The 21,820-nt window shown below is 39.1% G+C and overlaps 1 protein-coding gene across 1 annotated transcript in view; it reads right to left on the reverse strand.

The window, feature by feature from the left end:
* LOC131204031 (zinc metalloproteinase-disintegrin-like MTP9) overlaps positions 1-20,434 on the reverse strand; it is a 34,764-nt gene extending 14,330 nt beyond the window's left edge. The window contains exons 1-11 of the mRNA XM_058194832.1: positions 20,257-20,434; positions 19,728-19,831; positions 18,848-18,924; positions 16,982-17,060; positions 15,769-15,845; positions 12,285-12,483; positions 10,651-10,713; positions 6,444-6,515; positions 5,777-5,946; positions 2,839-2,923; positions 1,150-1,280 (exon numbers count right to left, since the gene is read on the reverse strand). Of these exons, the coding sequence (XP_058050815.1) occupies positions 1,150-1,280; positions 2,839-2,923; positions 5,777-5,946; positions 6,444-6,515; positions 10,651-10,713; positions 12,285-12,483; positions 15,769-15,845; positions 16,982-17,060; positions 18,848-18,924; positions 19,728-19,831; positions 20,257-20,419 (1,220 nt within the window). The 5' untranslated portion in view covers positions 20,420-20,434. The remainder of the gene's footprint in view (positions 1-1,149; positions 1,281-2,838; positions 2,924-5,776; positions 5,947-6,443; positions 6,516-10,650; positions 10,714-12,284; positions 12,484-15,768; positions 15,846-16,981; positions 17,061-18,847; positions 18,925-19,727; positions 19,832-20,256) is intronic.
* Between the last annotated feature and the right edge of the window lie 1,386 nt (positions 20,435-21,820).

The raw sequence follows: 21,820 nt of genomic DNA on the forward strand, positions 1-21,820 counted from the left end.
GTTTTGCACAAGACCATCTCTGAGAAGATTCCTTCGATTTGTTTTGTTTCCTTTTCCCCTCTTGATGAAGTAAAGCCTAGACATGCATCCACAACAAAATATTGGTAGTCCTTGACTTGTTTCCACAGAATTTCCATTGCCAAGCAAGCCAGTTGTTAAATGAGTCATGCTTAGTTTTACAACCAGTTTTGCCCCTCTGTTAAGTGAATCACACAGTCCATGGACTTTGCATATGGGAAAACAGCTGGGAAAGTCACAAATGATGATTACATGAATGTAGGATGCTGCAACCATCATAAATACATGCTGGTGTTGCCAGCTGCCCAAATTTTGATTCTGTAACTGAAGGGAGGCTGTGATGGCTATAACTGTGAGGACCAGTCATAAGTCACTGTTTTCAGTGCCATTGTAACTTTGAATGGTTGCTAAACAAATGGTTGTAAGTCAATGACTACCTGTACATTGCTACCTCTTGATTTCAGAAGACTGCAAGATATGAGAGAGATGTAACGTCTCTTCTATGTTACAAGGGGAGAGGTAGGAAAACCCCATGGACACTAATTTATCTTTTTCTTCCTGCTGTTGCATGTTCAGAATATTTTCCACCCCATTTTGCTTCCCATTTTAGGAAAGTCTTTAATGTCTAACCTGCTTCTCTCTTTTATCCATCACAGATATTCATATTTGGTTTCTTGGGCTATGCTTTCTATGCTCTTTCTTTAAACTCCTGTTTTGGAGGAAGCTGCTGAATGATGGCTATTCAGTTGTCGAGAGCAGTTCTACCTTTTTAAATATGACACATTTTCACTACACATGGTAAAGTGACACACAAATGACTCAAACCAGTGGTGAAATCCCCCCATTTCCATCCGACTGACCAAACCCGGTAGCACCAGCGGTGGGAGGCTCTGCGCACACACCAGGATGTCATTACATCCCGTTTTTTAACCATCTGCGCATGCATCTGTGTGGGAGCACACCCAAACCGGTAGCGAAAGTAAGTAGATTTCACCACTGACCCAAACCCTCTTTTTTTCTATCTTCCTGACTATTTCATTTTTGTAAGTCCTTAGTATATTTAACAATTAATTGCAAGTATTTAACAATAACTTAATTGGAAAGGCATTAAAAGTGTTCCACAATCCTTACGCTATTGTTGGAGACATAACGCATGCGTTAGCAGCGCAATTACAGGAAGCTCTGTCATGGTTAATGCCCAGATTATGACCCAACTCATGGGCCACTGTAGATGCCATTATATGTATTCTTTCGTTATGATCCTGAAGAAAAGAGAATACTTTGTTTATTGTTAGTCCATTAAGAAACTGAAAGTGAATCCAATTATTATTAACACTAAGTGTCTAAAGTTGGTGACTAAGTAGCAAATTTTGAATCGAGGATACCATCTTAGAACTCCTCTAGGTCTTCTGAATGCATGTTTGCCCAACAAGACTCCAGAACAGTGGTAGTCAACCTGGTCCCTACTGCCAACTAGTGGGTGTTCCAGGTTTCATGGTGGGCGGTAGGGGTTTTGTCCGATACTGAAGTACTTTCCTTTTTTTTAATTTAATTGACTTTTTAAAAATTTCCATAGCATTATTTAAAAACATTTTCATTAAGTTTTCATAAAATTCCCCGTGGCAATTTAAATTTCTGAAAATATACTATTTGTATCACCCGCGCATAAGTTTAGTTCACGTTATGTAAGTGAAACTAAATGGCGCTATAGTACGACCGCAAACAAAAGAGCCTCGTCCCAGAATAGCTTGCGCATCTCCACCCATACCACCCAGCTGTAACAGACAAGCAGAGCTGGTAGCTGGCACCCCCCCCACCAAACCCAATCCACGATGCGCGAGAGGCATGCGCAGATGACAATACACGGCACATTCCTGTGGAACCGGTGGGCGGTTAGAAAATTTTACTACTAACAGAGATACAAAAGTGGGAGGTAGGTATAAAAAGGTTGACTACCTCTGCTCAAGAACATACACAAATACATCCAGAAAAGGAAACTTTAAAGCGCAGAAGCTACAGCACAGGGGAAGTTCAAAACCTTTGCATTCGCTTGCTCTCTGCATTTATTTAGTTACTAAAACTTACAGGCAACTTCAGTCCAAAAATATTCAACATTTTTTGTGCGAGTTAGCATTTTCAGGATATTGAAGGATGAAGTCCTAAACAGACTTAAGAATGAGATGTTCTTTCTGAATAAAAAATTATAGCACAGTTTAACTCTTCCTGATCCAGAAACATTATAATATTTATTTATTTATTTTGTCATAACAATATATATAAGTGTGTGTGTGTGTGTGTGTGTGTGTGTGTGTGTGTGTGTGTGTGTATAATATATTTTACACGGGAGAAAACCCGAACAACCAAAGACCTATATATATAGTATCTATCTATCTATCTATCTATCTATATATCTATATCTATATCTATATCTATATCTATATCTATATCTATATCTATATCTATATCTATATCTATATCTATATCTATATCTATATCTATATCTATATCTATATCTATATCTATCTATCTATCTATCTATCTATCTATCTATCTATCTATCTATCTATCTATCTATCTAAGTATATTGTCACCTTCTGATATATAGCTCATTGCATACAAGAAGCTCAATCTACAATATGTGTAGAATGCATTGTGCCAAAATGCCATCATTGAGGATTTGGAGATACCAAATCCACAAATAAATATGGATGAAAATGACATGGATCAAAAATAAGAAGATACTTTATTTGTAAAGAAGTTATGCCTGTATATAAGTTTTCACTTGAGTACAAATAGGTAACAGGTATCCTTTCGACTGACCTGAACAATTGCTGCAGAATACTTTGGCTTGCAAAGGGTGCCCACATAACCAAGCCCGACAGTGTTTCCATCGAAGTCAATTCTCCTGTAAGAAAGAAGGGGAGGGGGTTAAAATTTATAGATGATAAAAGCACATTTGTAGTCTTAGGGCATACATAACTCTCTATGGCTTTTTGCAAACCCCTCGTCCTATCCTCAGTTACTACCAGTTTTCAGAATGTTAGAATTCATTTTAGGCTTTAGTCTCAGAAGCCATTTAACTAAGCAGATCTGTTAAACTTATTCAGGATGCATTTTCACTATATGGTGATCTGGCTGGTGTTAGCGTGAATTAGGTTGGGGAGAGGAGTTAGCATGTTGTCTGAATCCAGTCCACTAGGTTAATTTAAATTCCATTAACTATGAAAACCCCCAATACGTATTTATTTAATAGATTTTGTCTATCAATTTAGCTGTGGGGTTATTGAAGAATAGATGGGTTTGGAAGAGGTGATTGGGTGACAAGTCAAATCAACATCTGTGGCAAACATAAAATGGATTTTTTGGTATATTTTAACATTGTCCCTTGCACTTAGATCTCCCCTCCATCTAGCCCCTAACATATTTCATAAGACCTACTTGCTATGCAAGTATCCTATTAGATTGCTCACCACACAATGTTATTTGCCCAATATCTTTTATATATAAGACAATAACTGTGTCAATTGTATGACAATATATAGGCTGATTGGGTGCAGAACTGAGCAGTTAAAAACAGGGCTTGTTGACTGGAAAGTGGACAGTTTGAGACTTATTGCATTTTTTGGTGTATAAGACACACCTTTTTACCCCCAAAAATAGGATGAAAATCTGGGTGCGTTTTATACGCTAATGTAGCCCTGCCTACCCGCTGGCCCCCACCCTTCAGAGGTTGTACGTCACATTTTCCGGCGGCGAGGATCCTCACATTAGGGTGCTGCTTGGAACCGGCTGAAAACCCCCGCTGCTGCGTTTTCATGAGGACGCGCAGCTCTACAAATTGCATCGGGAAATTGAAGAGGAAAACGCCAGAAAACGCAATGCATGGAGGCAACGTTCTTTTTCCTCCCCCATTGCTCGAAGCAATTTGCAAAGCCGCGTGCCCTCCTCCTCCTTTTCTGCAGTCTCACTTTCTCTTTCCTCCTGGCCAGATCTGCCTCCCAGGCCAGGAGCAGAAGCCGATTTCAGAAAAGGAGGAGGAGGGAGCGCAACTTTGCGAATTGCTTCGGGCAATTAGGGAGGACCCAGCCTGATAGATGGGGGAGGCACCTTCCTGGACGAGGCCGGCTTTGGCCCTGGCTTCCTTCTTGGTGTGATCCCCTCTGCTTTGGGGTGGGGTGGGGAAAGGAGAAAGGAAGGAAAGGCAAAGGAATACCAGGCAGATGGAACTGCTTACAGTATGCTCTTGCAGAGAAGGGAGGGAGCCTTCCAGCTCTGCAGGAGGTATCATCTCTCACACTGTCGCAAAGTTGGCATTTCACCTTGCTGGTCTGTTGCCACATTTGTCAGTTTCCTCTGGTATTCCTTCGCCTTTCCTTCCTTGTTCTTCCCCCCCCCCCTCCAAAGCAGAGGGGATGCTTTCCTTTGCATAGCATAGCAGAGAAGAGAAGGGGGCGGGGGGGGGGTTGATCGGTCGTTTGAAATGGAGGGGGAAGACACACCTTCTTAACTGGATGCGCCATGGTCGGTGTGGAGGAGGAGAGGCGGAAGAGCTGGGGGTGTTGATGCTTTGGCCCTGTGCCCCCACCCACCCCCGACTGCCCCAGATAAGATCTCCACCATCAAGCTGTTTGGAGGAGGTTGCAGACGGCTTTGTAGTACTCACTAAGTTGGCTCTTCAGCCACAGCACCCGGCTCCTCTCCACCATGCAGTCTTTGCAGAGGGCTTTCACTGAGGAAAGAGCCAAAGCCAGCGTTGTCCAGGAAGGTGCCCCCCTCCACCTATAAGCCTGGGTCCTCCCCCATTTCTCTTCTAGAAGTAATCATCCATGTCCTCCGAGACCCGCTTGACGGTGGAGATTTTATCCGGGTGCAGCTTCCCCTTCCCTTTCAAATGACCCATCAATCCTGCACCCCCATTCCCTGCTGCGCTATGCAAAGTGCTTTGGCTGGTGCTGCCACCTGAAAATGCTTTCTTAGCTGGTTCACCAAAGCATATTGGAGGGAAACTGGCCACCACCTAAAACATGGCTCTGCGAATTGCATCGGGCCAATGGGCAGAGGTAGAATTCTTGTTTTTCTCCCCAAAAATTAAGGTGCGTCTTATACTCCGGTGCGTCTTATACACAAAAAAATATGGTAAGTAATGCCAGATGCAGTGAGGTCCCATTACTTGCTTCAACTCCAGCTAACCAAGCAATTCCAAAGCACAGAAACATAAGTAGACAAATAGGCACCATTTTGGTGGGAAGGTAATAGCATCCCATGTGCTTTTGGCATTTAATCATGCGGGCCACTTGACCATGGAAGCATCTTTGGACCAAGTTGGCTCTTCAGCTGTGCTATTGCTAAGCTCTATAAATAGATTAGGTGTTTTATTATTCTGCTTTATTCTTGGTTTATCAGTTGTGTAATTCAAGCACTCATTTAATGGATGCAAATTGGGAACCAAAACATTACTTAATCGAATGAAAAATGCATGTGTAAGCACAGCCAAAGCATAGCAGGATAATCATTTGAGTTTCAATTTTAAATCCAGGTGAAATGAAATCAAGCTGAGTTTTTGACCTACAATCATTCAAGGACTTCTCAAAACCAGCTCTCATCTACAAAAAAAGAAAGTGGTTGACTTTGACTTAGAAATATAGTTCACATATGGGTTAAAGTATACAGCATAGAGCGGAAGCTGTACAAGCACTAACCTTCCCATAATCCCCCACTCCCAGATACCCCCACTCCCTTTCCCCACAATGAGACGTACGTGAGTAACTGAGCATTATCATTCCTTTTGCGGGGCAGCAAATCTGTTTCTCTCCATTCTCCAAATAAGTCCAAAGTGACACCCGATGCTGACTGCACGTTAATTTTATCTCGGTTGGACCAAATTTCTAGGCCAATCAGTGCTAAATGAATATCCAAAGGTCTGTAAATCTGTCAGGTGAACATGGCAACAATCAGAAACTCAAATGCAAGTAAACCTTGAGAAACCTTTCAAGATTAAAAAGCAACTGACATTGGCTTTTATGGGCAGGTAGAAAAATAAAAGATGTAGGCATCCATAGAAGAGAAAACTCTGGAGCTCTGGACTCAGTTGTGGAGTCCTTGGTACTCTCTGAGTTTGCTGCTTTGCTTACTCAAGTAAGTTGTTTAGTCACATAATGAAATGTCTCCAAGGGAACCACCACATAAGAGGCTTATTAACCTAATAAACTATTTTCTGAGATGGCCTTACAATGCTGGATCACCAACTGGCCAAATGACCCAGTTTTGTCTGACTCGAAGCCCCAAAAGTTAGCATTCTTATAGAAGTCCATCTCCTAGCTCTCTTTACCTGGTTAGTGTGTTGTGTGAACACAGTGAGAATCTGAGATGGGACTGAGAGAAGTTTAAATCCAACAAGTGAAATAATTTTTGCCATGTCTTCTTACCAGATTTACAGTGTTGACAATTTCATATACTCTTGTTCTTATAGTAGTTAAATTGCGGCTGTAGTTCCTGTACTACAGAAAAGACAAGAAAGTTAAGATGAGATCATAATTATAGGAAGAAGGGGGAGAAGGAGGGAGAGAAAGAACATATCAATGAAAGGATAATTGAATTTGCTGATTTAGACAAAAATACTTTTTATCACCTTTTTAGCACCTAAGATGGCGCCGACGAAGGCTGCCTCGGTGAAATGCTCTCTAATTGTTTCTTTATTTCTAATTGTTCTCTGTGACTCACTACGGATTTCCTACTCACGAGACCATCTGCTAAAAATTAAGGAACATTTCTTTAAGGAGCAGCTTTCTTTAATCTCACCCCCGCCTGTCTTTACAAACACGGAGGAGATTCTAACACAGGAGGAGGCAATTCCCACGGAGCCATGGATTACTAAAACCAAACGACGGAAACGGGAAAGAGGTAAAAGATCTGGGATCTTAATCAAGCTAAGAACTCGCACTAAAACTCCTCTGCCTTCAATTTTCCTAACAAATATCGCTCACTTGCAAATAAGATGGATGAAATACTCCTCTTAAACAAATACTATTCTGATTTTCGCAATTCAGCAGTCCTATGCTTCTCTGAAACCTGGTTAAATGAATCAATTGAAAATAGCAGCCTGAACATTCCAGGATTTCAAATTGAACGATCAGACAGGATTCCAGAAACATCTGGTAAAAGAAAGGAGGAGGCTTATGCCTATATATTAATTCAACCTGGTGTCAAGATTTTAACATAATTTACAAATTCTGTGACAACAATTTAGAGACTCTAATTATCAATTGCAAACCTTACTATTCGCCTCGTGAATTTTCCTCATTTCTTCTAATTGCTGTTTATGTCCCACCACAAGCCTGTGTAAACGAGGCATTACGAACTCTAGCTGACCAAATCATGGAGGCTGAAGCCAAACACCCTGATTCACTGGCCATTGTTTTGGGAGATCTAAACAAGGCAAACTTAAGGAAAGAACTACCAAAATACTTTCAGCATGTCAATTGTCCCACCAGAGGCAAGAATACTCTAGACCACTGCTACACAACACTAAAAGATGCCTATCGGTCTTTACCACGTGCAGCTGTAGGACACTCTGATCATTGCATGATTCACCTTGTACCTGCTTACAGGCAAAGACTTAAAGCCATAAAACCAATAATTAAATCAGTGAAAACCTGGACGGAGGAATCAGAATTAAAGCTACAGGCATGTTTTGACTGCACTGATTGGAATATTTTTAAAGATACCTCTGCAGACCTGGATGAACTCACAGATACTGTAACATCATATGTCAGCTTCTGTGAAGACCTATGTGTACCTACAAGGAACTTGCGAATACACAGTAATAACAAACCTTGGTTTACACCTAAACTTAAGCAGCTACGACATTCCAAAGAGGAAGCCTACAGAAAAGGTGATAAAATGCTGTACAATCAGGCCAGAAATGCACTAACAAGGAGATAAGAGCAGCAAAGAAGCTACTCTGAAAAGCTAAAGAATCAATTTTCAGCAAATGAACCAGCAAACATGTGGAAAACTCTTAAGATATCACCGGCTATGGCAAACCTCCTTCCCAGGCTGAAGGTAATCAACAACTGGCAGATGACCTGAATGAGTTTTACTGCAGGTTTGAAAGGAAACTACAGCCACCTATCTCCACAACCCCCATCTCAGACACAGCAACAACAGCCAAGCCTCCTACAACTGACCCCATTTCATTGGGTTCACAACCCTAAGTGACCACAGAAAAGGAAGTGCAGGACCTATTTCACAGACAAAAGCCAGGAAAAGCGCCAGGCCCAGACAAGATAACTCCTTCTTGCTTAAAAGTCTGTGCTGACCAATTGGCCCCCATCTTCACCCATATTTTCAATAAATCACTAGAGATGTGCTATGTTCCTTCTTGCTTCAAACGCCCTACCATCATCCCAGTGCCAAGAAGCCCACCATCAAGGAACTAAATGACTACAGACCAGTTGCTCTAACATCTGTAGTCATGAAAACCTTTGAAAGGCTAGTGCTTTCCTACCTGAAAACCATCACGAATCCGCTTTTAGACCCTTGCAATTTGCATACCGAGCAAATAGATCAACAGATGATGCTGTTAATATGGCTCTGCACTACATCCTACAACATCTTGAGTCTCCAAAGACCTATGCAAGGGTCCTTTTGTAGACTTTAGTTCAGCATTCAATACCATCATTCAGACATTCTTCTAACTAAGCTAAACCAGCTACAGGTACGGAACAGACTTGTAAGTGGATCACAAGCTTCCTAACAAACAGGAAGCAGCAAGTGAAGCTAAGCAAGATCACATCAAATACCTGTACAATTAGCACAGGGGCCCCCCAAGGCTGTGTGCTCTCCCCACTTCTCTTCTCTCTGTATACCAATGACTGCATCTCCAATGATCCATTTGTTAAGCTACTGAAGTTCGCAGATGACACAACAGTGATTGGTCTCATTCGAGACAATGACGAATCCGCATATAGACGAGGTCGAACGACTAGCCTTGTGGTGCAACCAAAACAATCTGGAACTGAACACACTCAAAACCGTAGAAATGGTGGTAGATTTTAGGAAAAACCCTTCCATACTTCCACCTCTCACAATACTTGACAACACAGTATCAACAGTAGAAACCTTCAAATTTCTGGGTTCTATCATATCGCAAGATCTCAAATGGACAGCTAACATCAAAACATCATTAGAAAAGGACAACAAAGAATGTTCTTTCTGCGCCAACTCAGTAAGCTCAAACTGCCCAAGGAGCTGCTGATCCAGTTCTACAGAGGAATTATTGAGTCTGTCATTTGCACCTCTATAACTGTCTGGTTCGGTTCTGCAACCCAACAAGAAAAACACAGACTTCAGAGGATAATTAGAACTGCAGAAAAAATAATTGCTACTAACTTGCCTTCCATTGAGGACCTGTATACTGCGAATCAAGAAGAGGGCCGTGAAAATATTTGCAGATCCCTCGCATCCTGGACATAAACTGTTTCAACTCCTACCCTCAAAACGACGCTATAGAGCACTGCACACCAGAACAACTAGACACAAGAACAGTTTTTTCCCGAAGGCCATCACTCTGCTAAACAAATAATTCCCTCAACACTGTCAGACTATTTACTGAATCTGCACTACTATTAATCGTTTCATAGTTCCCATCACCAATCTCTTTCCACTTATGACTGTATGACTATAACTTGTTGCTGGCAATCCTTATGATTTATATTGATATATTGATCATCAATTGTGTTGTAAATGTTGTACCTTGATGAACGTATCTTTTCTTTTATGTACACTGAGAGCATATGCACCAAGACAAATTCCTTGTGTGTCCAATCACACTTGGCCAATAAAATTCTATTCTATTCTATTCTATTCTATTATCCAAGCAGTCCAAATAATTCTTTTGTGCTGATCTTTTAATTTACATTTGTGCCATTAATATATTAAGATTATTAACTTTTCAGCAGCATACATAGGCTCACTTCCTGGTTGGAGAAAATTTTGGTCAGCCTACTGCTTTCCTAAATTGGATTCCATATTTCCACATTTAGAGAAGTGTAAAATAAGCATTCTCCACTAGACATCTTACACTTCATGTGTTGTCAACTTGGATAAACGAATAGTGCAGGTGTTGTAGAATGAAGAGACTGGGAAGGAAGGAAGGGTTTATTATATATGCGCAGGTTCAAGTACAGAACAAAGCTGTTGGTCTGAACAAAGTCCGGGGATTTCCAGCAAGGCTTTATATATCATATTGCTACGTGCAAGATGTAAATACCTGGTTTCAGCATGTTACGTTCCGTATATGGTTACAATGCCAAGAATAGTATATTGGGGAACATTCCACCTTACAGGAATGTTTCAAAGAAACCCATAGAATTGTTTAACCAGTGTGGGATAAAAATAAATTTAGATGGAATCCAAGAAGAACAAATGTGCAAATTAGAGTATATTTAGAAATGTGTCTTAACTTTGTAAATATTGGTTGGCTCCAATAACAAAAAAATATCAAAGTTTATGATAAAACACATTTTAGGAGAAATCCAGTTAGGATGTTTGTTAATGTCTTCAAAAATGCCCAGATTAAAAAAGGCAGAAATCAACACAGAAAAAAAATGGAATAATATCCAGGATACTTACCATTAGATTGTCCACAACTACGTAAAACTCAATGTATTTTTTGACACCCAAGTATCTGTCTTGCTAAAGAGAACAATAAACAAAAGGCTGTTTAGAGATGTTGCTCCCAGCAGCCCAAAAGAATCTTGGTCATCATCAGATAATCAGAAAACTGCTTGTTATACTCCCTGGTCAAAATATTTGATTTTCAGAAATATTGGTTCTTTGAAGAAGACATTTCTAGGGAGGCAGCTTGGTAAAATTTTAGCATTTAGAGCAGGGCCCTGCAAACCCTGGGCCACAACCCACTTCCGGGCCTTGGAAATGGTAGATGTGCATCTCACTTGCATGGGCAGCGAGCAAGCATGGGGGGGGGCATGCTCCATTTGCATGAGATGGTGCATGTGCCCACTCCTCACACAAATGGAGCTGTGCACACACATGACCCTTCTACTCGCATGGAACCAACCCCTCCCCCCCTCAGTCTGCAAAGCTGGAAAGGTTGGGGAACTCTGAATGTTTGAGGAAAAAGTACATTATGCAATGGATTGTCAAGCAGAAACAAAAGTTGTCACCTTTAAAAAAAGTTTGTCACGACACAAATAAACTTTCTTTGTATTAATATGCTGTGACAATTGTTTCCAATTAATCTGTTTTTGGAATTTAGGATGCTGACATTGAAAGATAAATTTATATAAGAATACCTAGTTCTGAACAGAATTTAATTTTGACCCCCTGAACTCACCCTAAATGGTCAAAGATGTATATCTTTCTTTTGATGTAATTTTGAAATGATTACTGAAATATTGCTTCAGACTGCTCAGGCAAAAGGAACAAGAACAACATGGTTAAGTGCTGAGAATAGTTCAGTGGTGGGATTCAAATAATTTAACAACCAGTTCTCTGTCCTAATGATTTCTTCCAACAACCAGTTCACCAAACTGCTCAGAAAGTTAACAACCGGTTCTCCCGAAGTGGTGCGAACTGGCTGAATCCCACCACTGGAGTAGTTTCTTTATTGATGCTCTCCTATAGACAGGAATCTTGCCAGACTAAAGTACACTCTGTGTAACCATTGGATACATCCTGTGAAAGTTTTGGGGAGGATCCTCTCTGGGCTTCTTTCTGCAATCCAAGGACTCATTGCTGATCTGCCTCTTATTTCCCTGGGAAAGAGCCCTTCCCTCCTGCCTTCCACTCCTAGATTTCACCACTACAATGCCCAAATTACTCAGGAAGGACACTTATGCTAAGATCTGCATGTGTGTGGGTGTATTACTTGCTTCTTTCCCTAGGAAACTGTATTCATGTTTTTTCAGCCTATAGAGCTGTAAAGCCAAATTGCCAATTCTAGAATGCAATTTCTCTCCTTGCTCTCTGACAGCCACTTTCTTAACCCTGCTGCACACGATCCAGTTTGAATAAAGTGACCATGACCAGACATTGAGACTAGAACATTCAAGATAAAGGACCAATTAAGGACCAATTAAACATAATGTATGTAACCACAACTTGCTGAGGATAAAGAATTTAGAAATGGGGGCTCCTCCCTTATGAATTCTATCTAATCACCCAAAAATTTCTCTTTTAATTTACAAATAAATGTATCCCTGTTCTCAAATGATGTTATATACTTGAGGGTTTATGAGACTTACTTCTTCAGGAGTAATAGACCCATGAGAGGCCTTTTTAATGGGCTCATCTGATTCCCAAGTAGTCTGGGTTACCCCACAGATTTTGGGGGTCTCCTCCTCCTTTTCTACATATTCAGCTTTGTAGACTGCATGGGCTTCACTGTCGGAAAGCTTCATGGGTTCAATAAGATATGTCTCCCTTTGATACTTGAACTGTCCTCTGTAAAATAATGTAGAAAAAGGTGGTCAGAGATGGATAACCGATAAAAGAGAATATTGTTAGTTCAGGGATGACCTGCACTGATGATGTTACCTAGTTGGGTAATGAAATGTCTTCAAGGAAACAACTAAACTCTGAGAGCCATTTTTAATTAACCAAGTCAACAGTCCCTGTGTTTTTGAATCCCTCCTTAAAACTAACTGAATTTATTATTTTCTATCCTCAGAACTCATATAACTTTCTCATGCTTCCCAAAGATTCAGCTATTATCAGAAAAATACACATTCGCAATACAACCAAGAAATACCCGTACAGTATTTGTATGGAGAAAGTTTGGCATGGAATTCAATATTGTATATCACCTAGAGTTTTTTAAAAAATATTGTTTCTATCTATGCAAATATAAGACTAAACCTATTGAAAGATTCTGTTTTTGTGTAAAACTTTATCTCATAATTGTGAAATACTTTATATCATATATATATAATGGAATAGAATCAGGGATGGGTTTTACTTACCTTTATTACTGGTTCGGAATGGGAGCGCATGCATGTACAGATTGTCCATAGTGACAAACGGGCGGGTGGGCGGATCCTCCCACCAGTTTTAGTATTGGTTCACAAGAACAGATTGAACCGGGGGAAACCCACTATTGAATATAATGGAATAGAATTAATTGGGTTGGGTTGGGTTGGGTTGGGTTGGGTTGGGATGGAACAGAATTCTTTATTGGCCAAGTGTGATTGGACACACAAGAAATTTGTCTTCAGTGCATAAGCTCACATTACATATAAAAGCTATAAGTGATAAATCATGATCATCATAAAAATGCATTCATCATATATCATAAGATACAACACTTAGCAATAGTCAGAATAACAGAGTTGGAAGGGACCTTAGAGGCCTTCTAGTCCAACTCCCTGCCCAGGCAGGAAACCCTACACCACTTCAGACAAATGGTTATCCAATATCTTCCTAAAAAACTTTCAGTGTTGGAGCATTCACAACTTCTGGAGCCAAGTTGCTCCACTAATTAATTGTTGTAACTGCCAGGAAATTTCTCCTTAGTTCTAGATTGTTTCTTTCCTTGATTAGCTTCCACCAAGAGTGAAATACTCCCAGTTCAGACTGGATCTGCCGATCCGGTAGTGATGGTGGCGGGTGGTTCGGAGAACCGGAAGCAAAAATCACCTGCCCCCCCCACCGCCCATGCCCTCCCAGTCACCCAATTGTCTGCTTGCTGCTTCTTTTAAAAAATGCTTTTAAAAGGTAAAAAAAAGGCTCAGACGATCACAGCTGAGCCTCATGATCATCAGAGCCTTTTTTTAAATTTTAAAAGCACTTTTTTACAACCTATTCGGCCGAACAGGTTGTAAAAAAATGCTTTTAAAAGTAAAAAAAAAATGCCACAGCTGATCACCCCCCATGCGTTGTTCTACTTACCCCATGCCTCTGTTTGGCATGCACTGCATGTGCACGCACATCACATTTGGTGTGTGATGTGCACTGTGCATGCGCATGCGCATGTAGCGCGTATGCGCAGCCAGAGAATTGGTACTAAACCGGTTCAGATTTCACCACTAGTTTCCACCCATTGTTTCTTGTCCTGCCTTCAATTGCTTTGGAGAATAGCTTGACTCCCTCTTCTTTGTGGCAACCCCTGAGATATTGGAACACTGCTATCATGTCTCCCCTAGTCCTTCTTTTCATGAAACTAGACATACCGAGTTCCTGCAACCGTTCTTCATATGTTTTAGCCCCCAGTCCCCTAATCATCATTGTTGCTCTTCTCTGCACTCTTTCTAGAGTCTCCACATCTTTTTTACATCTGGGCGACCAAAACTGGATGCATTATTTCAAGTGTGGCCTATTGCAGCTGTAGGATACTAAATAACAATTAACGTAAATCGTACTGTCTATGTATGTATGTATGTATGTATATATACATGTATGTATATATATTCCTCTTGTACAGTGAATCAATAAATCTTTATTCAGCCATAGATCAGCAAATAAAACCCAGAAGTCACAACTAATTAGGATAACAGAGGAAAAATATAGCTATTCTAAAATATCTAAAAAGAAAAAGAGGAATACTACAATCTACTGTACAATCTATAGCACAGTATATGGCTGTAGTGAAGAAAATAAAACCATATTTTAAATCAGCAATTTAAGATATGAGTCAGGATGACCAGGATATTTAATAAAGAATGGAAATAAGAATTCTTGGGAAGCAACTGCTTAGAGAGGGTAATTTAGAATAATATGGATAATGACGGAGAATAACAATGCAGAATAACAAGGAGCTGGAGGCTAAAACATGATGAGTGGTTGTAGGAACTGGGTACATCTAGTCTAATGAAGAGAAGGACTAAGAGTGACATGATAACAGTTTTCCAATATTTAAGGGGCTAAGATGGGGTTAATCTATCCTCCAAAACACAGGACAAGAAAAAATGGATGGAAACTATTCAAGGAGAGAAGCAACCTAGTACTAAGGAGAAATTTTCTGACAGTTGGAATAATTAACCAGTAGAAAGGTTTATCTTCAGACCATGTCGGTGTTCCATCACCACTGATTCTTAAAAGTAGATTGACAGCTATTTGTCCAGAATGATATAGAACTCCTACTTGAGCAGGAGGTTGGATTAGAAGACTTTCAATGTCCCTTCCAATTCTGTTATTCTATCATTCTGTTCTTCCTTTATTGTTCTGTTGTTATTCTATTACATTCAAATATTTTATTCATTCCTCCACTGCATGGACACAGTTGCTGTACAAAGGGAATCTTTTAGTGTCTTCCTTCAATAACAGCTACTGGGAGGATGGTGAATCTGATTAATGATAAGAACCTTCCGAATTTTGGGATTTTTATGCAGCTAAGATATCTAGCTGGTTGGAGAAGGTGTGCAGAGGGACTCAAGAAAGTGTTTCTGGGTAGAACTGAAAAGTCTGCTTGCCCCTTCCTGTACACTTTCTAGCACAGTATGCAATCTGAAATTTACTCATCTTCTCTACCTGTAACATCAACATCACCTCCTATATACAAAGGAGACATGGGCTTGGAAGCTCCTTTAGACAGACCTGATTTAGCTCCCTAGTGTCTCTACTGGCTGGCAGCAGCTCTTCTTGGTATTCAACCAAAGTCCTTCTAAATTCTGCAGACGTCACACCCAACTAATTTGCATGAAAAACTGATGTCCTTCATTTTAAATTGGAGTTATTACAACTCCAAGAGCAGTATTTTATTCTTAATAAAATAAATAAAAGAGACTGTCTTACTTCAAGCCATCGCATGCACTGATGACTGCAGTTGAGTCAGCATCATTCTGAATGTAACCATGATAATAGCAGTGATCCTGTATGGGGGCAAGAGGATCACACTGGTTAAAGCTTGTTTGCAGTGTAATTTGATGAGCAGAAGGGCAGTTCCAGTGTATTCCACTACATCAATGAAATATTAAGACAGTAATTATTCAGATCATTTTGATTCGGGGGACAGAAGACTTGCTTAATATTGATTTTTCCAAAATGAACATCGGATAAACACAAATCTCCATAAAAACAAGTCATACTGCAGGAAAAGCCCTCCTGATGCTAAAATGCTAAGAACTTTTGGGCAGACAACCAACACACAAATAGAAAATGTCTTATTCAAATTATAAGCCTTTTTCTCCACCAACCTTGTCTTCTTGGAGATCAACTCTAGTGATGAACCACAGGATTTGCTGAATAAACTATCAGACTTGATGATTGTCCTACATTCTGAAATCTTACCATAATGTATGAAAAATTCCACATTTACTAATGATATCAATTAATTGTTATTTCCTTGAGCCCACACAATGAAAGCTTTCAGAAATATGCACAGAGATATAATTCCTAGCATCATCTGGAATCAGGATCCATGTAGGCATTAAAGTCAGGAGATTTCTGTTACACGCTAAATAGGAGCAATTTGTATGAACTTGATGATGTTAAGCCAGAAGTAGATACTTTATGGAGACAGAGGATGCACTTTTAGATCTTAATGCTGTGATATTTTTGCTGTGCAGCCATGTTCTGGGCCTTTTAATGTGAGAGGTATCAAATGAATTTCTGTATAGAAGCAAAGTGAATTTCTCCCACTTTTAGTATTACAAACAAATGATTTTGCATTTATCACTGTAATCTGGTTTAAAAATGAAAAGGTGGATCTTATAAACCTGATGTTCTCATAATAAATCTATTTGGGAAACTCACTCCACAAAATGTTTGCTTTTAACCAGAAGGAAAGAACTGGTTGATTGAAATCTTGCCCTATTAATTCAATGCATTAAACAAACTGGGTTTAACAATCCATACATCCTTATATGAATATTTCGGTATAAGATACTTTATACATATACAGTCTTTCTTGTTTGAGTAGCCTGGTCTGGTACATACATATTTGGAATATTGTGCTCAAATATTCCTCTCAATTTGTTTCCTAAAAGTAAGAAACTCTGGATATTACCTGAACCGGAGGGTTTGTTGTAATTTCTCTGCCATCAGGGGAATAATGAGTTTCACTGTAATCTCCTGCAAAAAGTCCTCTGGAAAGAATGCAAAGAAGAGAATATCTATGTCAGGAATTAAGTAGGACAGAGATAATTTTATAGTAAGTCTACAACTACTTATTTTAGCATATTGTTTGGTATCAAGGGAATAGAGCAGGTATTTGAACCTTAAGAGGAGTGCTGAGCATACTAGATTCCCCCGAGGAAAGGGATTTACACCAAGGAAGCAGTGCAATTCTCTTCATCAAGGCTCAGAGGGGGTATGATTGACCAGGAGAAGACAGTTTGTATTGCTCTTCTTTTCATTCTTCTGGTCTATGCAACAATCTGATGAAACTGCTTGGTCTATAAAGAGGGGCAGTATAGCTCTATTTACTTAAGAGTAAAATGAAGCAACCTCAAAGAAATGCCTTGAACCTTCATACAGAAGCATCTGTCTTGAAGTTTTTTAAACAAAACAAAAGGGGACATTAGAATTTCTAAAGCACATGTTAGAATTTAATATGAAATATCTCCAGTGATATAAGATAAAGTGACATACAGATACCCACATATAGGGCCATTTCTTCGTAGCCTATACTTAATAATAAAGGCGATATTCATTTGAGGCACATATAGCATGGTCTACGGAGATTCTCAGTCATCCAGGTCATAGTTATCCCAAAGATGATTTTTTTAAAAAGGCAAAAATAGCATCTTTTGGATATAGCATAGTCAAAAGCAAAATACATTCTAAAATAAAAGCCAAGCAGTCATTCTCAATGCACCAACTATATATCTTGGTCTTAACACTAATGTTAAATTGCATCAGGATTGCAGAGACTTCCCATGTTTACAGTTTAGTTGCATACTAATTTCAATGGTGATATGGCATTTACAGGCTTGGGGGTAATGAAAATGGCATATTTTCTTTTAGTGGTGTTATTAGTTTATTTATATATGAGAAATCCAGCCAGGAATTAAGAGAAATTTCCTGACAATGGGAATAATTAATAGGTGGAATGGCTTGCCTTCAGAAGTTGTGGGTCTTCCATCACTGGAGGTTTTTAAGGAATGATTGGAAAGCTATAGAATGATATAGTCTCCTGCTTGAGCAGGAGGTTGGACTAGAAGACCTTCAAGGTCCCTTCCAACTATGCTATTCTTTTCTGCTGAAAAATAATTTTATTCTGCTTTTGTTCCCTGTAGTGAAACAAAGCTGTCAATTTTTTTAAAGGTCTGGCTAGATGAGTCGGTAAAAGACCAAAAACCTGTTTCCATGGTTAGTTAGTATGCAAATATAAGCCAGGTGGCTTATAATAAAATAAATAATATCTTTATTATTATCTTGATTTACAGTTCAAATGGAACATCACCAAGAAGGCTCACATGGGTATTTAGGTTGTGTCCCCTTTTGTGCCCTAAGAGATCATGCTATTTCATGCCTTTCATGCTATATAGGTCTCTTAGGAAATGTTATTCAGATTGATGGGTATCTGTGAAGCAGCATAAGCAATCATTTGAAAACCTCTATAATATTTCATAATTAACCTAGGTAATTCAAGTGATAGAAGGTTATCAGCCTTAAATGGTTCAACTTTATCTAAATTGTTATAGTCCAGCAATGTACCATAAAAAGCATAAATAAAAAAATCTCAGTTCAGGGGTCAAACATAATTAACATGTTCACCAGCTGTATCTATTTCTCCTATAGTGTAAAATTTAATTTACTTTTAGTTTTCCAAACAGAGCAATACAATTATTATTTCTCTTGGATTATGTCCGAGAATATACATTTTTCATATTGTCCTAGTAAAGTTAAGAGAACTTCTGAGTTAACATACTTATTTCTTTCTAGATGAAGGACCACTGGCTCTCCATTCACTTGAAATTCATATTGCATTGTGTCTTCATACTTGGTCTGAAATGCAAAGAGTTTGGGGTTTATTTAAAAAATAGACAAATAAAATGTTTACCCTCTTAACAACTCTACATCTGTGTCAAATGGAGAGCTATAGCCAAATTATTTATTAGATTTAGAGTATTTCATCTGGTGCTTGAAGGCCACTATACAATCTTAAATTAAATTAAATTTTCCTGCATAAGTTCAAGATCTCATTCTCCAACTAAATATCTTGGTGAATGAAGCTAGGCTGGGACAGAGACTAGTCATCCAGTTATGGACTTGAATCTGGTTCTTAGTCCTAATCTTGGGCTGGAACCACTATACCATCTTCACCTAGAAACACCTAGAAACAACTTTTACATTTCAAAATGATGCATTCTGAGAAGCTAGAAAGTATAATTTCGTATCTCATGCTCAGTTTAAACTAATTACTTTATTGTATTCTGCCTATAATACAGGCATCTCCCTAGACTGCTTCCCTTCTCTTCAGAACAGATAGATAAAATTTAGTGAAACTTCCTGGGGGTGGGTGGGTGAGGATGTCAGTCCTGGATCTGTTGCAGCTATGAAATGACTCAAGGCTAATTCCTTGCTTGAACCCTCTTCCCTATATAGCTGGATGTTTCCCAACACTTTATTAGTTATAGTATATTGGGAAGGTTGCCATATAAATTTGTTGAATGAATGAATGAATGAATCAGGCACATAGATTGCAATGCAAAAATCCAGATAACCATTAGATGGCAGGAAAGGAATAACAAAAGCTCTGTTGGCTGACAAGAAGGAATTTGCTGATGAAACAGAGGTCTTTTTCTTACCTCTTGCTCATGATTCTGAACTCCTTTAGGCAATGCAGTGATTTTTTGTGGATACACTACTTCATAATCATTAACATTCCCGGATTCCAGGATTATAGAGCTCCCTTCATAAAGAAAAAAGAAGAAAGAAAGAAAAGAAAGGTTTGGTTTACTTTGGGATGTTATTCTACCATTCCCACATCCACAACGCAATTTGTTATTCATTTACCAATGAAGAATGGAATCTTTTTCTAGTGGAACCTGGCACAGAAATCCAGGTTATCTCTAGGTATGCAATTTGCTGAATGATGTTTGAGAGCTGGGAGTCTAACTGGGCAGTGCAAAAGAAACATTTTTGGAGCTTGAATAATCAGATAAATAAATAAATAAATAAATCTCAATGAATGTGGTAATTTGTGCACTAAGTGATAAAAGGTACAATAAAAACCTGTAAATCACAATAGTCTGATTCACACAATTTAGTAAACCATACTACATGATGGTTTAGTATAGCCATCAGTCAAAAATGAAACCAAAGAGAACATCTTACCTTGATATGGAAAAACAGCTAAGCATATAGTTACCAAGAGAGCTTGGATCATTTTGGAGCCTGGATCAGACTGGCAGACAGGGAATCTCTTTCTGCTTCCAAGCCAACCTGAGCTCTTCTCCAGTTGACTGTGAGAAGCAAGGAACGAGTCCTTCAGCTTCATTCATGCCCTTATATGCAAAGGTGTTTGCTAAAGGATTTGCCCAAATTCTAAGTTGTAACAAGATTACTGGAGGGCAGTTTTCCAACTGGCTTAGTGCTTGTCACTCCAACCATGACATCTGAAAAGCTTCTTTGAAGGCATCCCTCAAAGCAAAAGCCAAAAGGAGAGGATTACATGTTCACAGCACTGCCTTCCCTGGCTCACACGCTAATACAACTAAATTTGGGGCCTCTTAAGTGGGGCATCGGGGTCTTAAATGCCAAAGTTGTTTTTTTAAATAGTATTTTGTGAGTAAGAGGCACTTTTTGAACAAGCTAGCATCCTTTCAATATTGCCAGCATTTAGTGCTGGTTGCTAACCAGGAAGCTCAATGAGCTGACTTGTAGCCTCTGAAAAACGATGTTATTGTGGGAAAGACTGAGTCCATGCCAATGCATTTACCTAAGGGGTCCCTGACTTCACTACAGGGGAAAAAAAACCTTCTATGCCATGGTAGATTTCTCCCTTTGTAGAGAACTCAAGAGCTTTTGTTTTCACATAATTCCTTCACCAGCCCCTCCATTTTCTGAAACAGGAGATTTATATGTTGATGTGAATGTCAGCTGCAGTAATATGCATTCAAAGCGAGATCAATTCATGGGTGGAATGGTTTGATTTCAGAAATGGTGGGTGCTCCAACACTGGAAGTTTTTCAGAAGATCTACTTTTGATTACTCTGTTTGGCAATTTTTGGAGAAAGAGAAGCTGCAGTCCTCTTCATTCCAAGAGGACAAAGGCAAAAGAACCTTCTCTTCTTTTAGAAACAAGGAGTTGTGTGAGCCTTTGACACTCTCTTTGGTGGCCAGCTTGTTTTCTTCCAGAACTTCTGCCCTCACCATCATCAGCAGTCCTCTCCTGCAATGACACCAAACTGATTAAAATTGCAAAGCTTATTATGAGAAGAGCTATCAAAGTAGTCTCAAGCCACATCTTATGCTGAATTTAGCCTTTCTGTTTGAGGGCAGGATAAATGATAAACCAGTATTATAATAGATGCATATTTCTGGAAATATATACTTTCTTTTAATGCATTGCTTATCTCAGTTTGATGCTGAATCTGAAAAAAAAATTTGGGTTTTATCTCCAAATTTTAATTGCGGCCAATTTAAATAAGTTTTTTACTAGTATTTTAATTGTATCTATAATGTATTGTGCATTTTTTACTTGGCTGTGAACTGCCCTGAGTCCTTCGGGAGAAGGGCGGTATACAAATTTAAATAATAAATAAATAAATAAATAAATCTAAAATTTCTAAATTCTTCTCTCATAATAGGAAAAAGGAGGAAAAGCTTTCCCTTTCAATAACCTTAAAATGTGTTACCCAATGAGCTCTCTTGAAGTGAGACCTTGGTTCTGTTTTAG

The sequence above is a fragment of the Ahaetulla prasina genome, chromosome 9 (assembly GCF_028640845.1).
Source record: "Ahaetulla prasina isolate Xishuangbanna chromosome 9, ASM2864084v1, whole genome shotgun sequence".
In the NCBI taxonomy this organism is placed as follows: domain Eukaryota; kingdom Metazoa; phylum Chordata; class Lepidosauria; order Squamata; family Colubridae; genus Ahaetulla; species Ahaetulla prasina.